General features: G+C 58.7%; 1 protein-coding gene across 1 annotated transcript in view; it reads left to right on the top strand.

Annotated features, from left to right (window-relative positions):
• NHERF2 (NHERF family PDZ scaffold protein 2) overlaps nt 1–15,138 on the top strand; it is a 40,457-nt gene that overhangs the window by 14,272 nt on the left and 11,047 nt on the right. The window contains exon 3 of the mRNA XM_055709503.1: nt 12,934–13,110. Within this exon, the coding sequence (XP_055565478.1) occupies nt 12,934–13,110 (177 nt within the window). The remainder of the gene's footprint in view (nt 1–12,933; nt 13,111–15,138) is intronic.

The raw sequence follows: 15,138 nt of genomic DNA, 5'->3' as shown, positions 1-15,138 counted from the left end.
GAGTGAATGAGCACTGATGTTCCACGATTGCGTCAGATCTCAGTTTGATCCCGTGTTTTCCAGCAGTGTTGTAGGATGGAGCTGGTGCATTTTGCAGTGGTGACTGTGGAAGGAGGGTTGGTGGAGGGGAGGGGAAGGAGAGCTGCAGGCAGAGCTGAGGGCTTGGGTGCTGTGTCCACATCAGCTCTGTGGGCAGCTTTTGTGCAAAAGCTTTGGGCTGGGAATTTTTGGGAGGAGGGGGATGACCGAGGCCCCTCACTCCCACTTTTTGGAAAGTTGTACCCCTGGATATTTTATTGCAGGATTTTTAAATACAAAAGGCCTTACATTTGGTTAACCCCAAGCACAAGTGCCACAGCGCTGGCTTTACTTTCGTTATAAGGAATGCAGAGGATGTTTGGAGCCCTCCCCCTGCCCTGCTTCCTCCAGCAAGCCGTGCTGCCCGGCCAAGACAAATATTGGTAGTAAACTATTGAACTTCCCTGGTCCCAGCGCTTGCCGGCACTCACAGAGCAGTGCCTGTTCTCCCCCTGCCCGGGCAGGGGCCATGCTGGGGAGGTGCAGATGTGTCCCCTCGCTGGGGACAGCCGTGGCAGCCGCTCTGCAGCGGTGGGAGCTGCATGGCGAGCGTGCGGTGCGTTCTGCAGAGCTGCAGCACCTGCGGGGGCTGTGCCAGCTCCTGCCCAGTGTCCGTCACACCCCTCGGTGCAGCTTGGGCATGAGGTGGGCTTGGTGGTGGAGCAGGGGGCAAAGCTCACCCCAAAGGGCCACTATGATGGCTTGTGCGATCCGTCTCCTGCCCTGCACGTGCTTCATTGGGCTCTGCAAGTCTAAATATAGCACCTATGACCTCTTCCTCTGCGGCCAGGGGAAGCTGCGGGGGCTCGGGGGGAGGACCATGAGCTGTGCACAACACAGGCTTCCCCATCCCGTGTTAGACATCCCACCTAACAGCTGGCTTTCTGCAGGGCTGTGGCTTGCTATTGACATGCTGCAGACTGAGCCCTGTCCCCCAAAATCAGGCTTTTTGGGGCAAGTCTCAGTGGGTTTGAGCAGGCTGGTGCTGACCCCCGTGGGCTGTGGTTGGCAGCGGGCAGGATGCTGTGGAACGTGGGGTTTGCTGTGTGGTCCTGTGATGGTGACCCCAGCCTGGCATGTGTGCTGCGGTGTGGCTGTGCAGCCCGCCGGGTGAGAGCCAGGGGTTAAGAGCCGGAGCCACCTCAACCCTTGGGAAAATATCTTTCCTTCCCTGGGTGTGTGTCTGAGAGCGCCCTGCCTGTGGCAGGGTGGGGGGTGTTCTCTGCGGAGGCAGCGGTGCTCCCCGCCGTGCCTGGGGCATTGCACGAGCCCCTCGTGCTCCCTGGCATGTCCCACAGCCCACAGGAGCCCCCACTGTCTCGAGGGGGATTTCCCTCTGCATCCGTGGTGCCAAGCTGGTCGCCGTGGGAGCGCAAAGCTTGTATGACTGGATTCCTGCTAATGACCCGGGGGTGGTTATTAAAGGCAACGGATGGGGCCAGCATTAATGAATGATTTGGTGATTGCTCAAGGCTTGGCCTCAGCAAGAAGTGGAGGATTCCAAAGGGTAGGCTGATACAACGTGGTCAGCAGTTTTATGGTGTGCGGCTCTGGCCGGAGCCTCTGGCTGCGAGCGAACGCGCGCTTGGGTGCGGGATGTGCTTCGGGCTCTGCCCTGTGCTGGAGGCTCCCTTTGGGATCCGTCGCCTGTCCTTGGAGCAGTGCTGGGGACGTGGAGACCTGCCCTCATGGGTGGCAGTGGGGCAGTCTGTGCCCTGGGGGCCACGAGCTCGGTACGGTCCCTGTGCAGGGGGAGCACCGTGCCATCAGGGAGGCTCATTCCCAGCATCTCCCTCTGCCTTCCCACTGCTCGCGGCCATCCCTCCCCTTGCCCAGGAGGCCCGTGGTGAGCGTGGGAAGGACTTTTCCCCCTGTTCCAGCAGCTCAGGCTGTGGTTCAAGCCCTGCACAGAGTGACTGATGCTCCTTGCCTCCTTTCCCTCCTCCCCTCCGGAAAGCAGATCCCGCTGGATCTGGCAAGATCCCTTTGAATGGAGATCCTGTGTTTCTCCCCTTGGACAAATCCCAGCTTGCCAGGACCCACGTTGCCATCCCACGTTGTCCCAGAGCCGATCCCTCTGGAGCAGGGGAGCTTGCCGGTATCCTGGCCGTGTGTTCCCTTGGCAGATCATGCTGGAAAAGTTGTCTCTTAAAGAAAACACGTGCACGTGGCGGTTTCGGTCTCCTCCATCCTCCCTCCCTGTCTCTCCCTGGGCTGGGCCAGCTGCTCCCTGCTCCCAGCCAAGCCTGTGCTGCTGTTTCTGGCTCCAGCCCTGCCCGGAGGGAGAGCGCGAGTGCCTTCGCTGTCTGAGTCGGCTCAAACGCCAGCAAACGGGGTGGGGGGGTGGGGGGGAAGCTGCTTCTCATGGCTTGTGGCTGAGAAATTCTGCAGCTGTGGGATTGCCGAGGAATGGCAGGGACAGCTCGGCTGGAGGCATCGTTGCTGGGGGGACCAGACGGACTCAGCAGAGCTGGACCAGGCTGGCATCCTGCAGCAGCCAGCTGGGGACCCTCGCCCGGGGCTGTGCCAGCTGGGGATGTGTGGTCCTCTCCAGGACGTGGCCCTGGCCGCAGCCCTTCTCCTGAGAGGCCTCTTTGTGCTCAGGGATTTCCGTAATGCCACAGCCGGAGCTGTGGCCCAGCGCCGGGGATTTTGGAGTGGGGCAAATCCAGGCTTACCCCCTTGCCTTAGGGCATCAGCAGTAAGGTCAAGCTCTTACTTATTTGGCAGCAAGTTGCTTAAAGGTGGAACACTGGTGGGAGGCTGTTAGTGAAATGCTTTTTCCATCACGCCGCTGCGGTGCAGGGTGCCCGGGGGAGGTGGGAGCTGTGCTCTCCCTCTGGGCAGCCCAGCCTGGCAGGCACTGTCACCGTGGGCTGGAGATCAGGCGTCCTCCCCACCCTTCACATCCTTCCTGCTCTTGTTTTCTCCTGCCCGGCAGTTCCTCGGGATAATAACCTTTTGTCGTGTCTGGGACCGTGGCCGAGGTCCGGCTCTGCGGCATGGTGCTGGCACAGCCGCCCTGCTCTCTGCGGGGTTTGCATGCCATAGTGCCTGGAAGGGACCAGGTTGGGGTGCACGGGCTGGGGGAGCTGGGTGCACAGCTCAGGGCGAGCGCAAGAGTGGTAAGAAGCGGTGCCAGGGGACAGCAAAGGACCTCATGAATTTTTTTCTGATTGCTTTTGCATTGCCCTGGGAAGGGCTGCGGGTCACCAGTGGCGAGCCACACTGTCCCCTCTGCCGGGTCTGACCGCTGCAGGGCTCAGGGCAAGTGGCCCTGGGAGCAGCGAGTTTCTGCCAGGCTCGGTGGCTGTCCGGGATCATCCGTCCCCTCCGCAGCTGGAAGGAGCTGCCCGGTGGGCACAGGGTTTCCATTGCCCGGCTAATCCTCCTCCTCGTGGGGGCTGCGACCGAGGGCAGAGCAGGGACCTGGTGTCACCTCAGCTGGCACAGCCAGCCCCAGACTCCATGCTCCCGTCTGCTCTAGTGGCCCCGGCAGGGGCTGGAAACTCACTGAAAATATCCAAATTACCATATCAGCTGCAACTTGGCCATGGGTCCTGCTGAGTACCCACGGCTGGATGCTTTCCACTGCTAATTGGAATCGCTTGGCTGTCTCCTGGCTCGCCTGCCATCCTCGCTCACTCCTTGTGCTGCGTGTTGGCAGAGAAAGCAGCAGGACACATCCAGAGGGTGCTGGGCATGCTTGCTGGTGCAGCCCCCTGGGCTGGTGTGAGGATGCTGAGGGAGCAGTGCTGCAGCTGTTGGGGAGAACAGCACCAATCTCAATGTCTTCTGCCCTTTAAAAAAATAATAATTTTTTTTTTTCGATTCTTCTATCACTCAAACCCAGCTGGAGCAATTTAAATAATTGGAGCAATTTGAATAATAGAAGCAATTTAAATAAGCTACAAAAGCCCAGACCTGGAGTTGGAGCTGGCAGCCTGTGCGAGCAGGCGAGGTGCCCGGCAGTTCGGGTCGGTGGCAACACGAAGCTTTGACACAGGCGAGGGACAGTGGCACCGCTTGTGCCAGCGCCGTCAGGAACCTGCAGCACCCCCTTCTCCTCCCGGTGATATTTAAGATAATTGCATGTTTCAGGGTGATCATAGGCTCTGCCAAGAGCTGTTTTGTGGCAACTTAGTGTGTTTGAGCCCCTGCTTTTCTCTCGGGGCAGCGATTGCCATGGGCACTGCCACAGTCCCCATGGAGCACCCAAAACTTTCTGCTGGCATGTGGAGGTGGCAGCTGCTGTTGCCCAGGAGATGCTGTGAAGCAAAGGGCTTTAAGAGCTGGTGTCGGTCCGGCTGTTGGGTCTATGTTGGAAGAAGGAAGCAAGATTTTTCTGCTTTGACCACTGGTGTTGGAGCCAAAACACCTCCGCGGCTGACAGGGCAGGTGGCAATTAGGGTTGTGGCTGTATAAAAATGGAAGCAGGTTGTTTACTGAGCTGGGCCTGCATGAGGTTTTATTCCTGGACTGGCTGGTGGAAAACCTGCGAATTATTTCCCTTCTGTAGGTGTGGGGGTGGGTCTCGCCAGCCAGGGGACCCTCTGGGTGCTGGAGCTGCCACCCTTCTCCCCAGCCCCAGCTGCGGACCCCCGCAGGGAAGGGGAACATCTGCTTGTGTTTCGGTGGGTCTGACGTCCCACCAGCCCCGTCTCCCCTTCCCCCTCCTTTATTTATAACATTTCACCAACATCTGGAGTTTGAGCCGATTCGGCGCTGGCTGACTCTGAGCTGGGGGACGGAGCCGGGTGAAACGTGGGCGGCCGGGGAGGGAGGGAGCCCCCCAGCCCTTCCCTGCAGCATGTGGGCAGCCGCAGCATCCCAGCGTGGTGCTGAGGACCATGCGGAGGTTGGGAGGCTGCGGGAGCATCCTCACTCTGCTTTTCTCAGTGGTGGGGATGGTGGGAGAGCTGCTCTGTCCTTGCCCCGTGGCACAGACCTGGGGGTCCTCTGCCTCCCCCCTCGCAGCGGTGCTGGCCGGTGCTCCCACTTTCTGCCTGAGCTTGGAGGCTCCTTTGAGGTTTGCCATCAGCCCAGTCTGTCCCCCGCAAAGTGTCACCGAGGTCCCCCTGGCCCCAGGGGATGCAGGGCTACAATAGCCCCCTTTCTGGTGCTGCTTTAATGGGAAAATTTGAGTCATTCCTGGGGGAAGGGGAATGAAAACCAGCCCCACCGTAGCAGGCTGCGGATCCCTGGCACGGCAGTGAATGGAGCAGTAATCCTGCTCCTGGCCATGGCGCAAGCCCAAAGCCTCCCTCGTTCTCATGGCAAGCAGGGCTACGGGCACTGCCGGCAGTCACGGCGAGGGCTCCCGCTTCTCCCAGCTTTCCTCATCTTTGTAGCGTGAAAGATGGTTTCTTCTGGGTTTTCAAGTCAGGGATGTGAGGACCCCCCTGCCCTTCAGGGCGATAAGCATCTGCTTAAAGTTAAGTGCAAGCTGAGCAAAGGCAGCAGCCTTTGAACTTCCAACAAAATTGTAGTAATAATAGTAGCAATTAAAGCTTGCCCGCGGCTCAGCTCAGCTGCCAGTATAACCAGTACTGCCAAGGAAGGGTGCCCGTGTCAGGGTGGGTGTAAACGGGCCCCTTGTTCTGGCTGTGCTGCAGCCCTGGGTCCCCTTTCTCCATGGGTTTATCCCCCTGGCTTGGCTCCCTCCTGGCTCCCAGCATTGCCCCGCGCTGCTCTGCCTGCCGGTGTTTGGGTTTCGGTCAGGATCCTGCGCTGCTGGAGCTGCCCTTCTCCTCCACAACCCCCAAAGGTGGCCGTGCATCCCTCCCTGCCTGCTGCCTGCAGGGGATGGAGAGATCCCAGCTGGAGGTGAGGCAGTGGGGATGGACACGGAGGCCCTGAGCAGTGTCCCTCGTCCCCCCGACATGTGTGCATCCCAAGGTGGCCTCAGGGCAGGACAGGAGCCCTGTGTCCTCCAGCCCTGGCCAGCAGAGGTTTGCTTTGCAGGGAGCAGGCGAGCAAAGGAGCCATTTTCTGACCAAAACCACATGCGAAAGGAGAGGAAACGCCACGGGAGCTGACTTAAAAGAAAATATGTTAACAATGTAAATTAGGCAGGAATGCTCCTGCCTGCGTTTTCTCCAGCTCCACCGAGCAGAGGCGGAAAGGCTGGACGTGTTGCAGGGTGATCCGGAGCCGGGATTGCATCCAGGCGGTGCAATTCCCAACAGCAGCAATTAGAGCTGCTTTGGCTGCCCCCAGGAAATGGCGAAGCCCACCAGGCTGTGCTGCGGGGGGCTGGGGCTGGTGCTGGGAGCAGCCCTGATAGCGCTGGTGGGTGCTGAGTGCGGTGGGTGAGGTGGTCCCAGGCAGGATTGACCCGATTAGGTGGCGAGCCCTGATCTCCGGTGATTATATGCTGCGACGGGGCCAAGGCAGCCGTGACGCCCGCGGCGGATGAGCTCAGCTCGGTTTGAGCAAATCCCCGTTCTGAGGGGACGAGCGGGGCTGGAGCTCCCACTCCCATTGTGGTGCTGCCATGGGATGCTGCAGTGGTGCATCGCGTGCTTCCCGGCTGTGGCGAGAGCATCCCTTCAGCCTTGGAGGGCATTCCGGGGGCACCTCCCCTTGCTGAGGTGCCCAGCAGCATCTGGCTTTGGCGTGCCGGTCTGCAGGAGCTGCCCTGCCCCTCGGTGTGCCAGGACCCCCTGGGCTCCCCCAGCAGATGGTACCGACACAGCCTCGGCTGCTTAGTCTAGTCCGTGCGTGTGCTTGGTTGTCCTCCTCTTCCTCCTCGTCGTGTCCTGGAGGACCTGGGAGAGCCAGGTGTCCACACTGGCACAGCACTGGCACTGCTGTGTTTTTCCTGGAATAAGCCCCTGAAGCGTGACTTTTCCAGGTGTTTTAGCCTGTCACAGGGTGTGCGTTTGCCTGTGCAGCATGAGGAGCTGTGGGGCAGGGGGGCTGGAGACGGTCCTGGGGTCTGGCCGCTGCTGGCTGCAAGCATCCTGGGTGCGGAGAGACCTGCGCCGGCTGGGCTGGGCTGCTGGTAAGTTTGCATCGTGCAGCCTGCAGCATCCATGCTCCTGCTCAAAAGCACGTGCTGCCTGCGTGGCAGAGGTCTTTGAAAAGCCCTTTTCATCCCCTCTCCTGCTCAAAGGCAGGCTGCGGGGGGTGGTTCGGAGTCGCAGGTCAGTTCTGTGAGTTTGTGCCTTTCGGGGAAGGTGGTGGGTCCAGGCTGGGGGGAGCACAGGGACAGCCCCGTCCCAGAGCTGGAGCTTGGGATTGGGTCAGGGTGACACAAGTGGGTCTCTGACGCCTCTGAAGGGCTTTTCTAGGGGCAGTTGGGTTTTGCTTGGGCAGCGGGGCATGGGGGGCTGCTCTGTTGCCCCTCAAAATCCAGGAGGCAAGTTTGTTTCAGGGAACAGAGAAGAGCAAAGTGCCGGCGGTTTGGTGCTTCTGTGAGTGGATCCTGCTTGCATGGAGGTTGGCACGCACTAATTAATTGCATGGAAACTCCTCGTTAATCAGAGTTGCTGACATTTCTGATAGCGGCTCCATGGTGGAGTGTGCCTGAAACATACAGGCGTACGAAATGGGAATGGTCCCGGTCACTGCAGGGACCTGCATGAAGGTGGCACGAAGCCTGTGCCGTGACAACCCAGTCAGCTGGGGGGTGTCCTCAGGGGACCCCAGCACCCAGCAGCAGCACTGGAAACTCTAAGGGGTAAAAAATTTAGATGCTGCAAGATTTGTAATGAGATTGAGAGAGCTGGCAACACCCAAGCAGGTTTTTTTCTTTTTGTTTTGTTTCTTTTTTATTGAAAGTGTTTAATTGTTATTTAATGTCTTTTTGTGCATTGTTAAATGGACCAGCTTGAACAGTGTTTCCGAAACTTTTATCCTAAAATGATGATTTGCCTCAAGCGGCAGCTCCGGAGGTGGTGTGGCAATGCAGCTTATTGTCTGAGCAGCATTTATCTGCACGCACATACCTGCGGGTGGGTATAGGCAGCGATGCCTGTAGGTGGGGTACGACATGCCATTGCTGCTTAGTCCAGTTTGTGAAATTGCTGGATTCCTAGAAAAAAAAATCGGCTTAGTTTTGCAATTTTTTTTGCATGCAAACAGACAAAAAATACAGGTGATTTTTGTTGCTTTCTAGTATAGGTGCGAATCTGACTTATCCAAATCAGCTTTTATGTTCTTTGTATGTGCAAGGGTGGCGAAGCCTCCTCCGGAGCAATGCCGAAGCGTTTCTGCAGGGGCGAGTGGTGGGTTTCTGGGGAGCCCAGATAACGTGCCACTCTTACAGGGAACGCTTGGTCACAGCGCTTGGGTTTCACAAAGGCACAATCCCCCCGGGAGCTTTGGAAATATCTTCCCAGAACACAACCAGGGAAACGTTGGCACCGGTCGAAAAGAAAATAAATAGCAGAGCTGGCAAGAGAGGCAGCAGCTCCGTGTCAACAGCGCACATAAGTGCAAAGTGTTTGAGCATGTGCTCGGCTCTGGGTGAGGTGAGGGGAGCGCCTGTGTTTGCTTAATCCCAGAAAGGGGCTTTGCAGAGTTGTGGTCTAAGAACTCTTTTTTCCTAGTGGCCAAGGATTGCGTTAGTCGGGAGGTTTAAGAGCCCAGCAAAACCCCCGGATCATCTCTGCGGGAGGATAAGCAGTTTTGCCCAAGGATTTCTGCTCAGAACAGATGCTGAATTGGCTTTTTTTTTTCATAATTTTTTTTTTTTTTTAAACTAAGATCTTGAATTCATTTCAGTTAAGAACCTCGAATTCAGGATTTTGTGGTGAAAGCAGAGGAAGCCTGCATAGGACGCGGCACCGATTACTGCCCTCGCAGCCACAGAGATCCTGCAGATGAAGCTTCCCCCTGTGTAGTTTATTTACTGAGTAATTTGATTTCATGGTGATCCCGAGGGATCCCCTGAAGTGCTGAGCCCCGGGATCCCCGTGCTGGGACGGCAGCTGCAGCGCAGCGTTTCCTCAGTGCTTCCACACGGCTGCTGGCACTCTGACCCTGTAAAAATGGAGCAAGAGGAAAATGGTTTCAAAAGGTCCTTTTTAAGCCCGAATAGGTGATTCCAGACATGTTCCCCTCTGCTTGCGAGACGTGCCCCCTTTCCCTGGCTGCGCAGAGCCCCCGGCATCCTTTAAGGTCGCGCAGATCCGACCCTCTTCGGCCAGTTGAATCATTTCCTGTTTTCTTCGGTTTTTGGAGAGCTCGGAGGCAAGCTGGAAATGTTTGCAGATAGGGTGAACCGGCTGCGCCGGGGCCATGGGAAAACCACAGGCGTGCTGAGTCTGGGGAGGGAGGGGGCACGGGCGCGGGGCTGGTCCTGGCTGCGGCTGGGCAGGTACCAGAGGCACTTTGGGAGCCTTGGCCCGTTCTGGCAGGAGCTGGGTTTTGTTGATCAGTGGATTTTGCACGGATGATTTTTATTTTTTTTTTTTTCCCCCTTCGAAGAACTGATCTGTGCGTTGAGGTGTCGATGCCAAGAGCATCTCCCCAGACAGGTGCCTGGGGGTCTCTTTCCCCCTACAACTTGCCCGGGTAGCATCTGTGCACCCTGCAGGCTCAGCTGCAGCCTGAGCAGTTGGTAAGGGTTTTCCTGCCGCTCCCTCTGTGCTTTTTTTTTTTTTATAAACACACCTGCATGGCCGAGTTAATCTCTGTAAGGGTTCAGGTGCGGTTTGCAGCTGACCCAGGCACACCCCGATATCTGCTGATGGCCCTTGTTTGCAGGCACTTTTTGAGGATGTTGGTGCTGTGGCTCCGAGGAGTCGGGGTGCCCGGGGTGTCTCTCCTGGGCTAGAGCAGCCATTGCAGGCAGCTCTGACCTGGCGTCCAGCAAGCACTGGTCACCTCACATCTCTGTTTCTTCCCAGATGCTAGGATTGAACTGATCAAGCCGGTCCTGTAGTCCCCATCCACCTCCGTTCCCTCTGGGCATGGCAGCTACAAAACTCCCCCTGCTTTTTGCCTCCAGGGTCTGGGACCGATGTCATTGCTCGGTGTGGGAGAGCGCAGGCAGTGTGCGCCTGTGCAGGCGGCAGCGGTGGGCGCGGTGGGTGCAGTGGGCACAGTCAGGAGCAGCGGGCGCAGGGGGAGCGGCGGGTGCAGGTGAGTGCAGCTCCAGCTCTTGCTTTGGCCAGGGCTTGCCAAGTGCTGCTGCTGCTTGGCCCTGGGGGGGGCTTTGCTCTCACCTCCCTGCTATGGGGCTCGGTGGGGCTGGGGGCCCGCGGGGGGGTCAGGCTGGCCCTGCAGGGGCTGCATTCGGATGAGCTCTGTGTGGGGAAGCAGGTTGCAGAGAACAGGAGGAGGCGGTTTGCAAAAATACAGCCTCAAGTGATGGGGCAGAAAGGTGTTTTTTTTTTTTTTTGCATTTGTGTTCCCAACGAAGGGCCACAGGGGGTGGGGGCTGCAGTCACGCCAGGGTCATCCCCTGACCTCCTCCAGCCCACTGGGAACCCACCATCCCGGGTATTCCCTAAGAGCAATGCTGGGAGATCTATTTGCATCCCACCGAGCTGGAGCGAGTGCGGGATGGGGTGAGGGGGAGTTTGTCCCCGCAGTGAAGCAGTCGTGGTGGGTTTCTGCCTCCCCTCACCCTGTCCCCGGGTCTCACCCCCACCCCAGGTCTCTCCCTGTTGCATTAAAACCTGCAAGAGGCAGTTGGTGCTGGGGGAGAGGGCAGGGGTCCGGATCCCCCGCTTGCCGGGCGGTCACAGATTGCGGCACGGGGACACGTGCTCCCTGCAGCACGAAGCGGGTGTTTCCTGCTGGGATTATTTGGGTTTATCTCTGGTCATCTGCTCCCTGCGGCTGCCCTGTGGCCCCTGTCCCCTGCCAGCAGCATCACCTGGGCTTGGGGACATCTGCGTGGCCAAAGGTGCCCGTGCTCAGCGCAGGTTGAGGGGCGATGTTCTGGCCCTGAGTTCTGCAAAGTGGGGGACCCAGCTGGGGACAGGGACACGTGCTGAGCAACATCAGTCGTGTTTTGCCATTTGCATTAATGCGGTGCCCCCGGCAGGGAAGGGGCCTGCAGGGCTGCTCCCTCCATCCCCGTTGGCAGCCACTGGCTCCGTGGCTGTGCCGAAGGGGCAATGTGGCAGAGTTGTTCCTCAGCATGGGGGGTGACCGCTCTGTGTGTCCCCACCTGGTGCTCCTCCAGAAAATCCCTTCTTCGAGAGGATGAAGGAGATGGGATCAGCCCCCGAAGTGACTTAGCCGTGGCGGTCCCAGCAGCAGGAGCCGGCAGCTCGCCAGCAGTGCCCGGCTGCCCGGTAATCAGCTTGTGCCTGTGCTGGGCATTAGGCACCGACCCCAGCTGTGGGTCACCGCTGTCCCCGAGGCAGCTGGGGCATCAGCGAGTGCTGGCGAATCCATTCAGCTCTTGGCTGCCCTCCATATTTCCCCCCCCTGTGACTCTCAGTGGCCAAAAATCGCCTCGTGTCATTGCAAACAGTTATTCCCTGTGTCACCGGGGCACGCAGGGACCTGCGGGTAGTCCGGCTCCACGGTGGCAGTGGGAAACGTCCTTTGGCTGGTTTGGCTCTTGCCATGCAGGGTCCATGTGCAGCTGGAGCCACTTGGCATCACCACCCGTGGGGTCCCTCATGTTGGTGGTGGCCAGGCATCATCTCCTGGGCATCGGGCACGGGTGCCCTCAGCTCCTGCCACCCTTCCTGGAGAGGGAGCAACATTTTAAGCAATTAAAGCAAAAAAAAAATAAATTAAGCATTATTGAAGGTATTTTGCAGAAAGAAGCCCAAGGTGCTGCCAGTGCAAGGAGCTGTTGGCACGGGTAGTGCCAGCATGGCGTGTAGGAGCCCGGAGCTGCGGGAGGAGGGAGGACATCTCTGGGCACGTGGCAGGAGGTGGGGGTGCAGGTTTGGTGTTCCGCAGTGCCTTTTGGCTGAGAGAGGAACGTGGAGGAAATTGCTGCCTGGGTTTTTAATTTGAAATGAAAGGCTGTAAGAGATTTCACTGTAAATGTGATCTGAAAAAAATACGGTCTGTTAGCAGGAGGGGAGCGGTGCAGCATTTCTTTTAATGAAAGATTAAAACTCAGCCACAGGGGATGGCTCTCCTTAAACCACAGATGAAAATGAAAACTATCTCTGAGGTGGCTTTCACCGGGGACGTGGTGCTGTGCTGTGAGCTGGTGCTGCTCGGTCCGTGGGCTGGTGGGGAGAGCAGCATCCAAGGGAGCGTAATGGCTCGCGCAGACCCAGAGAAAAACTGGTGTTTGTTGCTCCTGAGGAGCCGTAAAGCATCTGCCAAGGGCTGTGGGGGGAAAGCACTAAACTCCTTACGTGCTCCTGAACCATTTGTCCTATGCCAAGCTCAGCCTTCCCGTGCTGCAGGGAGCTGGCAGCAGTGGGGTCCGTCGCCCTGGTCCCCAGAGCCTCTCTGCTGGGAGGTGATTGTAGCTGCGGGTGATGCTGATGTCACCAGGACCGAGGGCACGGCGCTGCCTTAAATAAATAGCTAAGGTTAATCCAGTGCCTGGGTGAACTGGTGTGCTGTGCCTGGGCCCCCAGGTTGCGTTCCTCTGCTGGGGGCTGCGGGGCTTGGCTGCTGCCAGGGGGCTCTGGGCGTCTGGGTGGACTTTGTCTGGGCTGCTTCTGGCGAAGGAAATGCACTTTTTGTTTTGTTTTAATTTTTCTGGAATGGTTTTGGACAATTGATTTTCTAAAATAGACTCAATGAGAGGAAATCCATTTGTTAACCTGTCCCCGTTCAGGGGACTGGGAGGACAGGGCGCAGATACGGTGCTTCCTTGGTAGCTTTATTTACGATTGCATCTGCTTCAGAGCAAACCCAAACCTATAAATTAACGACTGTGTTTTCTCTCCCCCCAACCCCTCCTCTGTTCTTCAGGATTTAAACGGACAGAAGGAGCTGTGCCCACGTCTCTGCCACCTGAAGAAAGGCCCCAATGGCTACGGCTTCAACCTGCACAGTGAGAAGTCCCGGCCAGGGCAGTTCATCCGCTCGGTCGACCCTGACTCGCCGGCCTCCAGGTCGGGGCTGCGGCCCCAGGACCGGCTGGTGGAGGTAACGGCACGAGGGCTCAGCACCTCCGGGGGCTCAGCACCTCCCTGCCCTCGGGCTTCCCTCGGTGTGTGCCGTGCAGGGGTGTTCAATCCTGCCCAGCTGGGTCCTGTTCCCCTCTGGCAGGTGGGAAGAGGGGTGGCAGAAGGGATGGGACCCTTGGGAAGCCTGAAGCCAAAACAGCGCCCTGTCCCATGACTTTTTCCATCAGATCCCCCCTCTGGATTCCTCTGTAATCTGTAAGACCCGTGCGGGTGCTTAAGCAGGGGCTTTGTGGCCCTTCCGCAGCTCGTTCAGCGCAGGCACTTGCCAGCACTGAAATCTGGATGCTGCGGGCACAGAGGAGGGTCAGAGCAGGCGAGCTGCTGCCCCTGCACCCGTCTGGATGGCTCAGGGGTGGCAGCAGGATTCCAGGGACAGGTTGGGTGCTTGGTGGGTGCCCATGTCCCTGCTGCAGCACAGTGAGCCCCGCAGTCGGTGGCATAGCCTGATGGCACTTGGTGCTGGAGCTGGATCTGCCCACTGCAGTGAAGGGGTCATGGGGACATGTGGGACCCATCCCACCGCCGGTGCTCGGGAGGGGGTGGCCCCCTGCCCAGCCACCCTCCGGTCTGCGTCCTGCCACGGGCAGAGCGGTGCTGCCTGGCTGAGCTGATGCACTCGGGCAGGCGGCTGGAAAAGGCTTTGCAGAGGTTTTATGACACAAAACTGCGGAAGATAGCGAGGGGGAAATTGCTCTTGGAAGTATCTTCCTGGTTGCCGAGTGCTGGACAACACAAGTTTTGGTGGGGCTGGAAATCACCCTCCCTTGGCTTGTTTGTGTCATGTTTTTCCTGAAGAACGAGGCTCCCCGGTCCAGAGCTGCCCATGCCTGGGGCAGAGGGACAGGCAGGGGCTGATCCAGCGGCCGGTGCCTCAGGCATGGCCACCATCACCCCTTTCACTGCAGGAGCAGTGGATGTCCCCTGCTTGGGGTGATGCGTGGCCCTTCCCTGGGAGGGTGAACCCCAAGACCCTCCCGCGGGGACCCAGCCGTGGCCCTCGCTGCTGGCACAGAGGGGGAACGGGGCTCGTGCTCCTGGCAGAAAGCACTGGTGTCCTGGGCAAGTTGGGGAAGTACTAAGACCAAAGCACTCGCCTGCTTTCTAGCCCTGTGAATAACTGTTCTGCAGCCGGTGGGAGCTGCTGCCTCTTCCCAGCACCTGAAAGTTTAATGGTGGGAGCAGCATGGCGCTGGGAGCGGGGTGCCGGTGGCGGCGGCTCCTGGCAGCGCGGTGTCGCGGCGAGGGTTGTGTTATTTATTTATTGGTGCTTGGCAGAGTGCCTGGCACACACAAAGCGGCGAGGGGTGAGCTGGTGAGCTTGGAAACCCAATCCCCTCCGTACCGGCTCTTTGGGGCTTTGATAAATATTTGATGCCCCCCAGCCCTGTGCCGGGGTGGTGGGAGAGCAGCCCTGTGCTGCCTGGCCGAGCTCAACCGGGGTGAGCACTGGGCATGGACCAGGGTGATCGGGAGTGGCAGGAGGATGGAGCAGGGTTACCAGCCAGTAGCTGAGGTTGCTGGCAGCCAGAGGGAGATGCAAAGCCTGGGGAAGGGGGTTCCCTTTCCATCCCAACCCTTGCAGCTGTGTCCTGGCCCTCAGGACCTGCTTCTGCCCCACATTTCTGTTTAGGCGTTCCAAATGCAATGGGGAGCCCGAAGTTTGGAGCTGGCCCAGCTCAGGCTCTGCAGCGTTCACCTGCCTTGTCCTGTTGAGATGAGGATGAGCAGCCAGTTCCCCTGGGTCGTGCCGAGGCTCTCACAGGGCTGGAGACCCTCCTGCTAGTCTTCAGCCCCCCCGACAGCCTCGGCACGACCCAGAGGAGCTGTGCTGCTCATCCGTGCCTCGAAGCAGCTGTGACTTTGCCGTGAGAGGGTCCGGGCTGGGCCAGGACCAGCCTCGTTCGTTGTCCCACTTTGCTGGGACTGGTGGCAGCGTGCTGGGTGCTGCTGGGGCAGTGCCACCCTGGTGTAGCTCAGCGCCCAGGGA

The sequence above is a fragment of the Falco cherrug genome, chromosome 4 (genome assembly GCF_023634085.1).
Source record: "Falco cherrug isolate bFalChe1 chromosome 4, bFalChe1.pri, whole genome shotgun sequence".
Taxonomy (NCBI): domain Eukaryota; kingdom Metazoa; phylum Chordata; class Aves; order Falconiformes; family Falconidae; genus Falco; species Falco cherrug.
The sequence above is the reverse complement of the archived record's forward strand: the minus strand, read 5'-3'. Positions and strand labels throughout refer to the sequence as shown.